At 46.8% G+C, this 17,080-nt stretch overlaps 1 protein-coding gene across 2 annotated transcripts in view; it reads right to left on the reverse strand.

Annotated features, from left to right (window-relative positions):
* LRRK1 (leucine rich repeat kinase 1) overlaps positions 1-17,080 on the reverse strand; it is an 89,607-nt gene that overhangs the window by 19,536 nt on the left and 52,991 nt on the right. For both annotated transcript variants that reach the window (XM_060282940.2, XM_088657460.1), the window contains exons 15-23: positions 14,602-14,816; positions 11,472-11,636; positions 10,094-10,266; positions 9,069-9,189; positions 7,460-7,619; positions 6,172-6,448; positions 3,013-3,184; positions 619-782; positions 112-251 (exon numbers count right to left, since the gene is read on the reverse strand). In XM_060282940.2, the coding sequence (XP_060138923.2) occupies positions 112-251; positions 619-782; positions 3,013-3,184; positions 6,172-6,448; positions 7,460-7,619; positions 9,069-9,189; positions 10,094-10,266; positions 11,472-11,636; positions 14,602-14,816 (1,587 nt within the window). The remainder of the gene's footprint in view (positions 1-111; positions 252-618; positions 783-3,012; positions 3,185-6,171; positions 6,449-7,459; positions 7,620-9,068; positions 9,190-10,093; positions 10,267-11,471; positions 11,637-14,601; positions 14,817-17,080) is intronic.

The following is a 17,080-nucleotide window of genomic DNA, read 5'->3' on the forward strand; positions in this document are numbered from 1 at the left end:
TGAAAACACCCCCTGGGTGCCCAGATCTTCAAGGATGCCTGAAGTGCAGCTCTCTGGGTCATGGCCAAGCCATCGTTGCTGTAAGCCCACTTTTTCGGAAATGATTCTTACCTGGAAACCATTGGTCTATTAGAGAATTGACATGATCGGTGATGAAAGCCATTGCTGAAAAATCTCTCATGTCTGACTGGCAGATGATTTTAATGCCGCCGCTTTTCTTCTTCTTCCAGTTTACGTTGGAAGACTCAACACTGCAAGGAGAAGAAACCCGAAAGATGTGCTTTTGAGAAAGGGACGGGAGAGCAGGATTGTTACAGCAATTCCTGTTGAGTTTCAGCTGCCTGGGGTCTTGCACAGTGGAAGTGCACAAGCTGCATCTACAGACGGGTCCCAGATTCAACCCCCAGTATTATCTCCAAAAATGATTCACATCAATAAAATTTGGACTTATGATGGCCCAGCAGCCGGATACAACCCTGGAGGCAATCCTATATAGGCCCCGTGGCGCACCCTTTTTTTTTTGTAAGCAGTATAATGGAAATAAATCCAACATTTTAACATTGCTTTGGGTCTTGTGAGAAATGCCCCTGGTTGTACCTGCCATGCCTCAACCATTACCTCAGGTAGCCTCCATCAAAGGTGACAAACAGCCCCTCTTGCCAGTAAATGGTGTGGTTTCTTTTCACCCTGAAAGTGCTGCATCTGTTGCGCTGTGTGCCTGTGAAGCTGTAGACAGCGGCTCTCTTATTCCTGCTCTTGCCCATCTTCTTGTTTTCAACGAACTGGGATATGAGAAAGAATTCAGAGAATCAGGTGCAAAGTCTTCTCAATCCGCACACATATGCTCTTGCTGCCAGTCACACGTTTGGTAATTGGAATGGCCCTTGCTCGGAGCAGAATGCCCCAGCTGTCTCTCTAGGGAGAGCTGGGAGAAACTGCTGCCCCAAACTCTGGAGTACCATTGTAAGGCAGTGCTGAGCCAAGCAGTCTTGGGTCTGGTGTAGGATAAGTCTGGTGTAGATAAATTGTTGCTGAGCTCAGCATGAAGGTCCCTGCGGTGAGGATGTCAGGCACCATTTTGAACCAAGCTGGTGGACCAAAACATGACTTCACCTGTTTTTGTGTGTGATTGGTTCAAACCTGCTAAGAACAATATCCATTTAAAAAACACGGTATTTGGGGGTTTCTAATAAATCCTGGGCAGCGCTGGGCACTCCCCACTAGTGTTCTATACAGAGTGCAAATTTCCTCCTACACATTGCAAAATATTTAAATATCATTTAAGAGGTTGTTTTCCAGGATGCAGAATGGAGAGGTGCATGCAGAAACTAGAATACTGTACAAAAGTAAGCTTTACCTTTGTTGCCCCACCTACTTTTTTCTGGCCCCGCCCACCACTGGCATGTGGCCCCCTGAAGGTTGCCCTGAGGTGAATGTGGCCCTTGGAATGAATGACCAATTTTCCATTTAATTTAACAGAGCTGGACTGCACTCTGCATAGCCACCATAGTCAGGAATGATGCTAAGCTATTTTTAGCATCAGTTTGTTTTTTTAAAACTGCATATTCATAAGGAGCCTGATAAGCTCCTGCAGCCCCCTGGCATCATTCCTGTCATCAGCACTGATACAAATCAGCTGAACAATTTGATGTGATGACAGGATAACAACAAGATAACAAGATTGGGTAGGTAATTACACAGATTGCCAATGAAGTTAATACTAATGTAATCAGTGTGCTGAGAATTAAACTAGTGCCAAATGCATCGCCACTGAGAATTTTAAGCAAAACAAACTGGCGGTGACAATCATGTTTGAAAAATCTTTGCGTGAGGATAAACAAAACAAAAGAAGTCTACTCCAACTTGTTAGTGCACATTCTAGAACTTGTGCCAGACTGCTCCCAAAATGCCTGTCATTGTGCAAGGTGAAGGGTGGGTATCAGACAGGCATAGGGCCCTTCAGGAGACAATGGGACCCCCATTAGGTAGTGTCCTGCTGCCCTGCCTTCCTTTTTTCCTTTTCCCCAGAGGAGGAGAGAGAACATAAGAGCCTGCTGGATCAGACCAATGGCCATCTAGTCCAGCATCCTGTTCTCGCACAGCAACCATTTACTTATACAGGGGACAGTTGAGGTGGACAATGTTGGACATTTGGGTGCAACTCAGCTTGCAGAACACGTCTTGGAAAGAAAGAATTAAAACAGAGAGAAAGGGACCTCCAGATTCCTAGCCTACCTATGCAGATCTCTCTTTCCTTTGAAATCTAAACTAACACATCAAAGGATGCATCCTGTATACAACTTCCTCCTCCTCCTCACTCTCCTTTATCAACACTTCAGGATGAGAGGTAATCTTGGGTTTATCCTCGGATAATAAAGGAGCAAGCACAACTTCCTTTGTTTTCTCTAGATGTAGCTAGTTAGCTCAGAACTAGAAACTTTTCTATCCTTGTTACGTGCTTGCTGTGATAACTAACTTGCTTATTTCTCTTTATCAGAATCTCCCTGTGTGATTGCAACAGGTAAATTCTACTCTCTGGCCAAATGTACAAGCCATATGCTGCATACCAAAGTTCAATAAATCTGTCCCGTGGCCTTGACAACACATTTTCCGGAGTTTTCTCTCTCACAATGCTTTTGCTGATTGCAGCTCTTCAATCCATAATTTTTTATTTTTTATTTTAAAAACCAACTTTAAATGGTGCTTTATGTTTTACGGTGTACACAATCTTGATATTTTACGGTACAGTAGTATAGAAATCCTTAAATAAATAAATAAATAAACTTAGTAAAGTCACTGAGAACTGAGCCCATAGACATTTCTTGTGGTCTTACCCTGCGTTCTGTTTCTTGGTCACACAGGAGAGTGACAGAAGCAACAGAGCACAAACAGGAAATGGCAGGTGGGCATTTTAGCAACAAATCTTGTCATGTAAGATTTCATTGTATACCAGGATTACTTTCTAAAAGTGGGTTTTTGTTTTTGTTTTTGCTTCTGTTTGCATCTACCTACCTGGAGGTCCATCTCTGCCAGACTTATGAGCATCCGGGCTATGAACCTTTGCCAAAAACCAACGGGAACAAAACTCATCTTGAACACCCTCTGGATGGTGTTGGTTGTCCGGTGGCGCAAGCCATGGATATCGAGGGCTGGCTTGGCAGGAAGCAAGTGGGGAAGGAGGTAACTGAAACCAAACGAAATGTTCAGATTCTGAGTTGTGGCTCTCAGAGCAGCAAATGGCCTGCCTGATATAACCTGTTAAGTTTTGCTGTCAACAGCACAGCCAAAATCATATACGTTTTAAACTTCCGGAGCAGCACAGGGCGGTACAATACTGTGGCTCTGTGGGCTGCTGCTTTTAAAATTATGCCATGGAAAGAGACAAGCAAGGAACAGACGTAGCTTACAGGCTTGTCTGTTGGAATGGATTTTGAGTGCCGTAATAATGTGGGATGTTTGTGTTGCTAACCAAAAGACGAATTCCCTTTTTAAAAAAACAAAAAACAAAACACGATCAGGTGCTGAAAGATTTCTTGATTTCCCTTAAGCCCAGCAATGTGCCGAGGTAAAAATGGGCTGATGGGAAACTTCTAATGAACCAACAGCTACCTCAGGAACCTGTTGCCAAAGGCACCTTTACCTGTGCAGTTTTATGCTTCCTGATGAATTCCCCCCATGAGACTTGGGTGGAATAGATTAGGCTATTGTCCTCAGAACACCTCTCAGACTTGGGAATCTAAGGATACCATTTCTTCTTATGGGCATAAAAATGCAAGGTGTCGTCACACTCTTGTGCTTTCATGGCCACCAATAGGAGGACATCCCAACTGCAGCATGAGGAACGGCTGGATGGCCCTGGTGAGTTGTTTAATGGAGGGAGGAGGGACCTCGAACTTATTTATAGATAAATAAACAGCACATTTTGCCATAACAGCATCAAAGTGCAGGGGCAGATTTAACTGTGCTTGAGCATCAGCCGCTTGTAAATGGCCCGGAACATTCCAGAGTACATTTCTCAGCCGACAGCAGCTTTCGCTCTCCCCTTCTTGGCCAATGAGAGGGTTGCAATTCCGTCAGGCAATCTAGACTGTAATTGCTAGCAGCCTGTCAGAGGTAACTAACCATAGAAACGGTGTCAATAAATGGCAACAAGATTTGCCTGAAGATGCAGCAAAATAAGGGGGGGGGGCTTGAAGAGAGTGCTGAGGGGCCAAGGGACAAAGTAATAACCTGTTTCCCTGCAGGAATTTCCTTTGCAGAAAAGAAAGAGAGAGGAGCAAGCCTACAAAGAAATGTATGGTAAATGCTTCTGAAGCACAGATAAGCTGCCAGCTTCATGGGTGTCAAGCAAACCTTTTGTTTTTTAGTTCACAGAAGCTCATTATGTCAGCATTTAAGAACTCCTTTCCCCAGGACATGTCTGGCACAGATCTTCCCAAATTCCTTTTGGTCGGACCCAAAGGTCTAAGGCCCAATTTCCTCAGCAGAAACAATGGCTGATGTGTCTTTCACGAGAGCAAGTTCCTTGTAATTATTTTCAGAAACTCTCTGGAACAGACAGATCTGAGGGGTGTGTGTGTGTGTGTGTGTGTGTGTGTGTGTGTGTGTGATATGGACATGATCCATCAGGGAAGGTAAGAACCTTAGCAAATCTAACCAACTTTCCTCATGCTGCCTACTAATATATTATTATGAGTTTGGAGGGGTTTTCTTGGGGGGGGGGGAATCAGTCTGGATGACGCCTTGGTTCCCTTCCAGGGCATGTTTAGAATCTAGGAGAAGAGCCCCCTAAAAGGGCCAGACAAGTTTCTTGGGAAGATAATGGCTTTGACTGGCCAGCTTACTGCTATTTGCCATATACAAAGAGGTCTGCTCTGTTGCCATAGTAACAAATGGGTAAGCTTTTGCCCACCTTACTTGGCTGAATGCCACTTCATCCTAGGATGAAGAACAGGCCAAGAGGGGCTGTGTATGTGACAGCTGAGAGTTTTTGCTGATGCTGAAAGAGCTAGAGACTCGTCTTGCTCTGTGCTGGAAACCTAATGGGGAAACCAGATCTATGGTTAGGGTTAATGCAGTGAGTCCTTCCATCCTATGCTCAGGTTGTATATGTGTGTAAATGAAACTACGTACCATAGAATCGTGGAACTGGAAGGTACCCTGAGGGTCAACTCCCTGCAATGCAGGAATGTCAACTAAAGCACCCACACTTGACGCTAGGCACCGTGTCTCTGTCACAGTTAAACATTCAATGACGGGGCAGAGCAGAGCTGGTGGGGTCTGATGGTGGCCTGACCAGGGTTTCCCCCAGACCAGAGCTGTGAGGGATCCAGGGAACATCACTGCCCTGTATGTTGCAGCACTTCATCACTGAATCATAGAAAGAGTTGGATGGGCCCTGAAGGTCATCTAGCCCAACCCTCTACAATCTAGAAATCTCAGCTAAATCATCCATGATCGGTGGCCACCCAACCTCTGCCATCCAACTGAATTCAAAGGGTTTGGACACAAAAGGGCGGTATTCAATTAAGTTTTACTCGGAGGAGAACCAAAAATATCAATGAACATGCCTACTCAGGGGCCATTAATTTCAATAGGTCTGCATTGAGTAAAGCTTAGTTGAAGGCCATCCAAAAGCCAGCACCTGACATGCACACTTTGGAGTTTGTTGTGCCAACACCTGCAATGAACACCCGAGGCCACCTCTCTCTGGCCACATCCCCACTGTAAAGCGCAGTGACAACACTTTACCAGCCATGGCTCCCCTCTAAGAATCTTGGAAACTTGTCAAGAGTGCTGAGAGTTGCTAGGAGACCTTCACAGAGCTACAATTTCCGGAGTGGTTTAACCATCAATACCACAGGGAACTCTGGGAACTGCAGAGCTGATTGACATATTAGGAACATCTATGAGGGCAATAGGGGGCAACTCTCAGAACCCTTGATGAACTACAGTTCCCAGAATTCTTTGGGGGAGGGAGTCACGACTGTTAACAGCAACTCTCGGAACCCTTGATGAACTACAGTTCCCAGAATTCTTGTGGGGAGGGGGAGAGTCATGACTGTTAAAATGGTGTCACAGTGCTTTAAATGTATGGTGAGGATGTGGCCTGTCTTAGTTTGTCTCCAACTGCCCGAATAAGCCACGCCCCGGCGACAATTACCAGTGTACCTGTTGTTGGCTACCGGCAGTGCAATTTCAAACTTGGCAAGGAACTGGAAATACTGTTCCTCCGTCTGTGTGGTGAACCCCGTCCCAACCAGGAGCATCCGGAGGTCCTCCGCTTTGATCACACCGTTCTTCGCAACTGACTTTGAGCTTTTGATGTTGAAGATCCTTTGCAGGCACTCCGACAGCCAAACCGGGTCGAGGAAATAAAGGTTTCTCAATCCGTGACTTGTGTCTGGGAAGTGCAGCAGTGTCCCTGTTTCGATCAGGAAATTGATTGCTGTGGATAAAGGATGGTGCTAGGTAAGCTATGAGCACAGGAAGGAGGTTTATCAACCTCTCCACTGGGCTGTATTCAACTTATCCGCAAGCTCTGAAAGTCTGATTCTGGAAAATATAAGAGACATTGGGGGGGCTGTAGGAAGAGCTGCAGCTCAGCATTACGGCATTCACTTTACACACAGAAGTCAATCCCTGACATCTCTTAAGTAGAACTAGAAGAGACTCCTGTCTGAAAGAGCCACTGCTGGACCATGTAGACCAGGGTTTCCCAAACTTGGGTCTTCAGCTGTTTTTGGACTACAACTCCCATCATCCCTAGCTTTCAAGACCAGTAATCAGGGATTATGGGAACTGTAGTCCATAAACAGCTGGAGACCCAAGTTTGGGAAACTCTGGTGTAGACTGATGTTCTCCCAATGTTGGGTCCCTAGTTGTTGTTGGCCTCCAACTGCCATCACGCCTGACCATTGGGCTAAGGTGGCTGGGGATGATAGGGGTTTTAGTCCAGCAGCATCTGGGGACCCAGCATTGAAGAACACTGGTGTAGGTCAGGCATGTCAAACCTGCGGCCCTCCAGATGTTTTGGCCTACAACTCCCATGATCCCTAGCTAGCAGGACCAGTGGTTGGGGAAGATGGGAATTGTAGTCCAAAACATCTGGAGGGCCACAGGTTTGACATGCCTGGTGTAGGTGATACTGAGCAAGGTGGACCAATGGTCTGTTTCAGTATAAAGCAGCTTCCTAGTTAGCCAGCTGACCACACGAGAAAGCTCTGCTGGGTAAGTAACTGAAGCCACCATGGTTTCTCCACCAACTCTTTGAATGGGTAATAACACTCCTGTGGATTATCTCAGTGGTCAAGCTGGAAAATAATGTTTCAGCCAGTCCTTTTGTAAATTCAGGGTGATGTGATGCACCCTCAAGCAAAGTGTACGCCCACAAGAAAAGACACACATTCAAAAATACCGAACATGCTGGTTTCCAATAAGTTACTACATGCAGGCATACCAGATTGCAAGTCTTCATAGTCTTTGATGTCATTGCCTCGAGTGTTCTCTACGATTTGCTCTATTTCCTTGTCTGTTAGATACTGTACGTTGTCGTTTTGACTTCTGTTCAGTTGTTCAGCTATGATGGATCCTTGGAGGCTCAAGTAACTCCTTGGGATCTGTTAAATTACATTGAAAACCAATTATGCTCTGAACGCCGTGGCTCCGTTCATTTGTACATAGCGTTTCATTTATTCATTTGAGGATTCAGAAACCAATTCCCAACAAACGTTTCTGAAGCTGAGTATGCAAATGAGAGGGGGAAATGGTGAATAAAGGAGGCATTGTTTTTCATTCTGCCCCACTTTCTTCACCAGCAGCAGTGTTTCCTTTCCACTGCAGTATGCCTTCTGCCAAGAAAACGTTATTCATGTCACTGTCAATTGTGACAAAATTATATTACTTACATGAGTTCTGATGTCATTAAATTATTCTGTCCCAATCATTACAGCATGATCATATTTGCTGCACTGACTTAAGTTCCAGATATGGGACGAATAAGTAAACATTGGCAATTTCCGCTACTCCTTTTGTTGGAATTCTCTGACATAGAGAAGGGATAGAGAAGTTTCCTTCTGCTGCTATAATTCAATCAGAAACATTCCTGCCCCCATTTGCATGAGAATGAGGTTACACCACAGTTCTGTGCAGAAGTAAATTGATGTATGAGCAGGTCTATTCTATACTGAGCAGCCTGCACCAAACTACCAACCCAGGTGTTTTTCATGCTCCCTCCACCTCCAATCTGAAAGACTGTGCAGTCGGTGCAAACTTCTGCTGCGAGGAAACCTTCACAGGTATAAGCTGCTGTTTGTGACAATGGAGGTGAAGCTAGAAGAGTGCAGCCCCCACTTGAAAATATTGCTTCTGAACTGTATTAATGCTAAAGCTAAAGGACCCCTGGACGGTTAAGTCCAGTTGAATTCAACAAGGGGGTGCAGCGCTCATCTCCGCTTTCAGGCCGAGGGAGCCGCCGGTTGTCCGCTGACAGCTTTCCAGGTCATGTGGCCAGCATGACTAAACAGCTTCTGGTGCAACAGGACATTGTGACGAGTGCCAGAGCGCATGGAAACACCCATTTACATTCCCACCACAGTGGTACCTATTTATCTACTCGTGCTGGTATGCTTCCGAACTTCTAAGTTGGCAGGAGCTGGGACAAAAAAGCAGGAGCTCACCCCATCGCATAGATTCAAACTGCCGACTTTACGATCAGCAAGCCCAAGAGGCTCAGTGGTTTAGACCACAGCGCCACCCACGTCCCCAGTATTAAAGAACAGAAGAAGAGTCCTGCTGGATCAGGCCAATGACCCATCTAGTCCAGCATCCTGTTCTCATGGTGGCCAACCAGATGCCTGTCGGAAACCCACAAGCAAGACTCGAGCACAAGATCACTCTCCCCTCCTGTACTTTCCAGCAACTGGTATACAGAAGCATTCCTGCCTCTAGGTATGGAAGCAGAGCACAGCCATCACAGCCAGTAGCATTCATTCTGAATAGGGCTCATACGGGAAACCTTTAACCATCCGAAGCTGACGTGGGCTTCCACTGCAGCGAAAGATACGCACCAATCTCCCGACGAGTCTCTGTGAGCAAATAGAACTCCCCACGTCCTTCATATGGCAAGTGATGGTGTAGATCAGCTGGCGCAGCCCATCCAGGCCTTCCAGAGTCCTGCAGGAGAGCTCACTGCAAAGAGAAACCACGAAGATAAGGTATCCTTACTCAACCAAAGGGCTGTTTCTCCACACTGCCATTTTTACCATCTGCCTGCCACTCCATTCCATTGAAGAGATATGCAGTGGGAGGAGGGCTGCTGAATTCAGGTCATGTTTGCAGGCTTTGCAAACACATCTGATTGACCATTTTGAGAACAGGATGTCGGACTAGATGGGCCTTTTGCCTGATCCAGCAGAGCTCGCCTTATGTTCTTAGGAAGTTACACGAGGAGATGGCAGCAGAGGATAAAGAATTAGGGCTGCTGGGACTTGACTGGGTTTTAGAAGAAGGTTCTGAAAGAAGCCTCAGTCAAGTTTGGAGGACAATAGTTTGGAGCGGAATTTTCCTAGGGACAGAAGACACAAGTCTTGCTCTATGATGGTGAGTGGGCTGGCAAAGATGCACGTTTAAGTGGGAAAGGCTTTCCGGGAGAGAAATCAGTTTACACAGGCCACACAAGCACAAGACGCTGAACCCATAATACAATACAACTGAGTTGCAAAAAAGAAAAAGGGCTTTGGCCAAGGCACTGGTGAGTCTGCAGCAATATATTAGCATCACAAACACCAAGATTCTGTACTGAGGATGCTATACTTGGGCTGCAAGTATCCTAGCTGGTATGGATTGCTGTTGGACCCAATTCATCTACTGCCTAAGTACCAGAGGCACGGCTGTAACCATGGCAGTATTCTGATTCAATCTCCAAGTGGCTGGGTCATCAGAGCCAGCATCAATATAGCTGGAAAGAGGTGGCTGGTGAGTCAATGCAAGCTGCAACCTTATCCCAATTTATTGGTTTTATACATTAAGCCCTGCAGAGAGTTTGTCGCATTTAGAATTTGGGGTGTGTGGGAGAATGTGACATCGTACTTACTGTAAGTGTTTCATTGTGATGTCTGGGAAGCCAGTGGCTCTCGGGCCAGAAGGAGATCGACAGAGAGCCAGGACGTATGCTCTCAGGGTGGCGATCCGTTCAACGCGGAATTTAGTTTCGATCAAGTCAAGGTGTGTCCCCACTACCAGCACAACTGAATTTGGAGCCTTGGCCTAGAAAGAATTTTTAATTTTTATTTGGCCCAAGGAAGCCTCACTGGGTTCAAATGCAAGGTGACATGTTTATTGAGCATCCACCCTGATTCCTTTGCACAAAGCTTGCACAGAAGTTTTATGTTTCCTCCTTTATTGAATATTCATTCTGATTTGTTTGCAGGAGAAAAGTAGCATTTTTTTTTGAGGACTAGGGCAGATCCACACTATACATTCGAATCCAATGGACATTTGAAGCATGTTATTTCCCCCCAAAGCATCATGGGAACTGTAACTCTGTGAGGGGCAAACTATAGCTCCCAGGATCCTTTGGGGGAAGTCACCTGCTTTAAATATGTGTTGGATGTGCTTTAAAGGTATGGTGTGGATCTGGCCCTTGTCACTCTCATTGACTTGTCCATAAGACTGGATTGCATCCATCAGAACTTGCTCATCCTTGACGCAGTAAGAAATAAGAAGGAAGAGAATAGGACCTCCTGGCTCTACCATGTGCAGGCAAATGTTTACAAGAGGAACACTGCCACTCTCAGATGCATTTCTTGTAGACTGAAAGTGTTTAAATACATATTTGTGAAGTAAACAGTTGGTGTACATGAGGTCCAGAGAAAGTCTGTTTTCAGTTCAAAGTGATTAGAATTTCAAGATGGAACAGTAAAAGTGAATGGTGGTTTTAGCCAAGGCTGTGTACACATCAGTGTTTACTTCGGCTTCCAGTGTGCTCCCACTGCTGGTGTTTGAAGCAGAGTACAAAATCAATATGTACCCTGAAATCTTTTGACAAATGTTCCCCTCAAACCAGCTTCCAACCAATTTCAAAACTTAAGCTGCAGTTAAGCTGAGGTGTGTACATTTCAGACAGCCACTGCGTAGATGACAGCACATGCTCAGATGATGAGCTTCACTGAACTGGACTTTGGGGAAGTTGCACGAATAGGAAACAAATCAGGTAATGTGCGTCAGGTGAAGACATCTCCACCTCCTCTCTGGCATGACATAAAACACAGGACTTGAAACACAGGGAGAACAGTTTCCTCCACTTTGTTTCAAGTCACCTCACAGTGTTTCAAGCTGCTAATGCGTACATAGCCCCAAAGTCTTATTAATGAAATTCTGACACTAGTCTGCACTACCTCCACTGGTACACTGGATTCTCCCTCCAGTACATAAAGAGAAGTCCTGCAAGGCAGTAGTGACGCCTTACTCACCTCAATATTTAGCAACCAGAACTGAAGATTTTCAACAGCTTCTTCCCCCAGTGCCAAGTTCCAGACGACGACATACAATGCCTTATCTGTGAAGAAACACTGATTGACTGTCGACATACTGGCAGGGCCTCCAATATCCCAGACGTTAAACTCAACTGAATCAACCTAATTGGACAAAGAGAAACATTGAAAGAGAGAGACAACATCCATAGCTGTTAAAAGTAAATCACATGGAGATAATAGTCAATGCATAATAAACTCGTGCACCGCCCCTCCCTCCCGCAAAGTAGCTTCATAATGTTTGACAGTAGGGCATCAATGGGTATTCATGCTCCAGCAGAAGAAAGAAGGGCTTGTCAAGGGCAGCTATCACTTCCACAGGAAATGTAAGCTAATTGCTCACTGCTGAGGCAGGCGTCATCTGCCGAGACATGGGGAAGAAGCAGTGCTCCCGTTCCTTCATTAAATCAATTGGCCCTTTTCTGTCTCTCAAGAGTGCACGGCTAATTTTAGCTGGGAAGGGGCCTTCTCCTTTCCTTCATATGCTAGGGGAGAGGAACATTATTGCCATCACTTTCCCTCAAACCATCCAGTACATTTTACAAAAGAACAAAATCTGTTGGTGAAGCGAAGCAGGACTACCTAACAGCTGTTCAGATAAAGGTAAAAAGATGCTCAAGGTGGGAAAGGAGATGCTTGGAAAAGGAATTTTTACACAGAGAAATATATACTCAGGCTATAATCTGCAATGACCTAGCTTGAGACAAGTTTAACTGATGGCTGCCTAGCCTGTAGGAGCATGCCCAGGCTTTAAGATCAGCTTCTGGGGCCCTGCTCCCTGGTCTGTTGACGAGAGGTGTTGGAATGAGGGGAACCAGGAGCAAGACTTTATTGGTGGCAGTTACAGGTGGTAGCCGTGTTGGTCTGACGTAGTCAAAACAAAATAAAAAAAATCCTCCCAGTAGCACTTTAGAGACCAACTAGGTTTGCCATAGGTATGAGCTTTCGTGTGCATGCACACTAAAGCTCATACCTATGACAAACTTAGTTGGTCTCTAAGGTGCTACTGGGAGGATTTTTTTATTTTGTTTTTATTGGTGGCAGTTCCATATCTGTGGAACTCTCCCCCCTTGAAATATACATAGCTGTATCATTGTCAGTTGTAAAAAACAACTACTTCTTGAGTCACACGACACTTTAATCTGCGTTGTATTAACCGCTGGCCCTGTTCATTTTTGAGAGATGCAATGTGGTTTCGATTTGACGATGTTATACATTATTATGGTTTATTGTGGAATTTCACACACTCTGCTGTGAGGGCACCTGTGCTCTGAAAGGTGTTTTCTTTTGACATCTTAATCTAAATATAAATGAATACATAAGCCAAATTAATTTCCATCTGGATGCCCAGATTCTGGACTGCCTTCAAGTCCGAGCTGACCCTAAGTTTCCAGCGATGACATCATTACCATACTGCAGGGCCGAGAGGCCTCAAAAGGCCGAGCCAAATTCAGAGTGGATCCAGATGACAGGACTAAGGGTCCTATCCAAAATCCCCCAGAGCGGCAATTCCATGTCCAAAACAAGTCCTTTTTCCATGTGTGTACACTCACACATGGAACAATGTGGAAAAAAGCAGATACAGATCTTCCCTTTCTCTCCAGGCCTATTTGTTTTCCAGGTTGAGGAGGAGAGGGCAGAAGAAGTGTGCCAACTCCATCTCTATTGCCATCCTTATTGCCCTCTGGGAGCAGAAGGATGACCTGAGCCATGGAACCCTCTTAAAGTGTTTGCCTTCAGGTTCAGTTCAACACAAGAAAGGGAAAAGTGGGGATGATGATTATGATAATAATAATAATTATTTATTTATTTATACCCTGCCCATCTGGCCATAGCTGCCAAGTTATCCCTTTTTTTAAGGGATTTTCCATTATGCTGAATAGGCTTCCTCGCGAGAAAAGGGAAAACTTGGCAGCTATGCATCTGGCTGGGTTTCCCCAGCCACTCTGGGCAGCTCCTGACAGAATATTAATATTATTAATAATAAAACGATAGAACATCAAATATTAAAAACTTTCCTGAAAAGAGTGGCCTTTAGTAGTCTTCTAAAAGTCAGATAGTTGTTTATCTCATTGACATCTGACAGGAGGGCGTTCCCCAGGGTGGGTTCCACTACTGAGAAGGCCTTCTGCTTGGTTCCCTTTGGCTTCACTTCTCGCAGTGAGGGAACCGCCAGAAGGCCCTCAGAGCTGGATCTCAGCACCAGGGCTGAACGAAGGGAGTGGAAACACGCCTTCAGGTATCCTTGGATGAGTGCATTAACTCCATTTAATGCCATCCCCATCACGCTCCACAAATTTGAGAGCAACCGGGACTGTGGCAGAGGGCCCAGCTAGCATGCTTGTCCCTGTTCTCCCCCTCACATTTTGACTTGACCCAGAAAACAACTGCCCTGAATAGGGCATCCCTCTCTCATAGTGCTAGAAATGAAATGAAATTGATTGGCAATGGATTTGGAGTGGACAAAAGCAAGTGCTTCTTCACACAACACATTCTTAATTTATGGAATTCAGTGCCAGAATATGTGGTAATGGTCACTAGCTTAGGCAGCTTTAAAGGTTGCAGATCACAGGGAAACAAATCAGGTAATAAGCACCAGGTGAAGACATCGCTGCCTCTTTATGGGGGTTGGACCAAGTCAAGGAGGATAGCGCCTTGGTTCCCAAGCGTTTCGGAAGTCGAATGAACTTCCGGAACAGATTCTGTTCGACTTCCAAAGCACCACTGTATTTTGTTTACAGGTAGGTAGCTGTGTTGGTCTGCCGTAGTCGAAACAAAATAAAGACATTCCTTCCAGTAGCACCTTAGAGACCAACTAAGTTTGTCATTGGTATGAGCTTTCATGTGGATGCACACTTCTTCAGATATCAGATATTCTTCAGATATTCAGGTATCTGAAGAAGTGTGCATGCACACGAAAGCTCATACCAATGAGAAACTTAGTTGGTCTCTAAGGTGCTACTGGAAGGAATTTTTTTATTGTTATTTGATTTGTCACTATGACAAGGAGGAAGCCTTGTCCTGCCCTGCCTTGAGCTTGACACTCCAAGTCGAGTAAGTTTTGTATTACCTTAGATTTGAGTCCAGCCGGTCTCTGAAGCTCCCACTTTGTAGTCTGGATGGTGCCATCGCTGGGCATCGAATGGGAAGCTTTCCCTGTCTGCAGGATCTCAATCAGTGTGGACTTGCCCTGGCGCGGAGGACCCACCACAATCATTTTCATCAGGTTGCATTTCTCTGCTTTGCGTAGCTGGGCTCGCAAGTAAGCTAAAATGGTCTTGGGCCCTAGCAAGTGAAGGGATGGAAAAACTGCTTAACTGATCACAGCAGTATAAGAGGAATTTGCAAGAATTGTTTTAACACACCTTGAATTAAAGAGCATAGGTGGGGGCAACAATTCCCAATTCAAATAGAAATGTTTTTAACGAGGGAGCAAATAGCCTTGGGGGCTGATTAGGCTGGATTAAAATGATGGGGGTGGGAGGGAAATCTCAAGTGAATGCTGTAACATGACCTTTTAAAATGGACATGAATGCGTACTTGATTCATCCAGGCCAAGGAACTGTAATTTCTAATTGTGGACTTATTTATAAAAGTATTTTTATGCTGCCACATAGGACTGGGGGAGAAATTCGATTCAGTTCACATTTAAATGCAAATCTATCAAATGCACACTTTCCGAAACAATATGAGATCCAAAACATAACCATCCTTCAAAACCCACAATTATTCGAATTTTGCAATGCAGCTCTTCAAACGAAACAATGCATACAAAAATGCATATATTAGGTACATATGTGCGTAAAAGCAATTTCAGTGAAAGCAACATGCAAAAATGCATTACATCAGGAGAAACTGCTTTGAAAGAAATGTGTACGTTAATTCAAACCACAGTCTCCCCGTCCCTAACCACCATATCGCTGATATGTCACTTTTAAAAACATGTTCACAGAAATAGTCAGACAAAAGGTAACAGTGCAAAATAAAACATCCATAACCACATCAGCAGCATCCCTAAATGTGCTGCCGCATGGGCAACACAAAATATGTGCAACACAGAAGGGACCTTTATGAACTACCGTGTTTCTCATATTATAAGTCATGTCTTATATTAATTTTTTCTTCAAAAAAACACGACATGGCTTATTTTTGAGGGATGTCTTATTTTTTAATAAAGTGCACGCGGGCGCTGTTTGCCGGGCTTGTCAAGCCCAGCAAACAGGGCCGCCGATCTTCGGTGACAGGCGGGGGTGGGCGGAGAGCGGAGAACGATCTCCGCTTCCCCCCCACCCCCGCCTGTCACACAGCACAGGTCGGCGGGCGCTGTTTGCCGGGCTTGTCAAGCCCAGCTAGGAGCGCCCGCCGATCTTCGGTGACAGGCGGGGATGGGGGGAGAGCGGAGAACGATCTCCGCTTCTCCCCCACCCCCGCCTGTCACACAGGACAGGTCCGAAGATCGGCGGGTGCTGTTTGCCGGGCTTGTTAAGCCCAGCAAACAGCGCCCGCCGATCTTTGGTGACAGGCGGGGGTGGGGGGAGAGCGGAGAACGATCTCCGCTTCCCCCCCCACCCCCGCCTGTCACACAGGACAGGTCCGAAGATCGGCGGGCGCTGTTTGCCGGGCTTGTCAAGCCCAGCAAACAGCGCCCGCCGATCTTCGGTGACAGGCGGGGGTGGGCGGAGAGCGGAGAACGATCTCCGCTTCCCCCCCACCCCCGCCTGTCACACAGCACAGGTCGGCGGGCGCTGTTTGCCGGGCTTGTCAAGCCCAGCTAGGAGCGCCCGCCGATCTTCGGTGACAGGCGGGGATGGGGGGAGAGCGGAGCACGATCTCCGCTTCTCCCCCACCCCCGCCTGTCACACAGCACAGGTCGGCGGGCGCTGTTTGCCGGGCTTGTCAAGCCCAGCAAACAGCGCCCGCCGATCTTTGGTGACAGGCGGGGGTGGGGGGAGAGCGGAGCACGATCTCCGCTTCCCCCCCACCCCCGCCTGTCACACAGGACAGGTCCGAAGATCGGCGGGCGCTGTTTGCTGGGCTTGTCAAGCCCAGCAAGGAGCGCCCCCGATCTTTGGTGACAGGCGGGGGTGGGGGGAGAGCGGAGAACGATCTCCGCTTCCCCCCCCACCCCCGCCTGTCACACAGGACAGGTCCGAAGATCGGCGGGCGCTGTTTGCCGGGCTTGTCAAGCCCAGCAAACAGCGCCCGCCGATCTTCGGTGACAGGTGGGGGTGGGGGGAGAGCGGAGAACGATCTCCGCTTCCCCCCCACCCCCGCCTGTCACACAGGACAGGTCCGAAGATCGGCGGGCGCTGTTTGCCGGGCTTGTCAAGCCCAGCAAACAGCGCCCGCCGATCTTCGGTGACAGGCGGGGGTGGGCGGAGAGCGGAGAACGATCTCCACTTCCCCCCCACCCCCGCCTGTCACACAGCACAGGTCGGCGGGCGCTGTTTGCCGGGCTTGTCAAGCCCAGCAAGGAGCGCCCGCCGATCTTTGGTGACAGGCGGGGGTGGGGGGAGAGCGGAGAACGATCTCCGCTTCCCCCCCACCCC

The sequence above is a fragment of the Zootoca vivipara genome, chromosome 13 (genome assembly GCF_965207765.1).
Source record: "Zootoca vivipara chromosome 13, rZooViv2.hap1.1, whole genome shotgun sequence".
In the NCBI taxonomy this organism is placed as follows: Eukaryota; Metazoa; Chordata; class Lepidosauria; order Squamata; family Lacertidae; genus Zootoca; species Zootoca vivipara.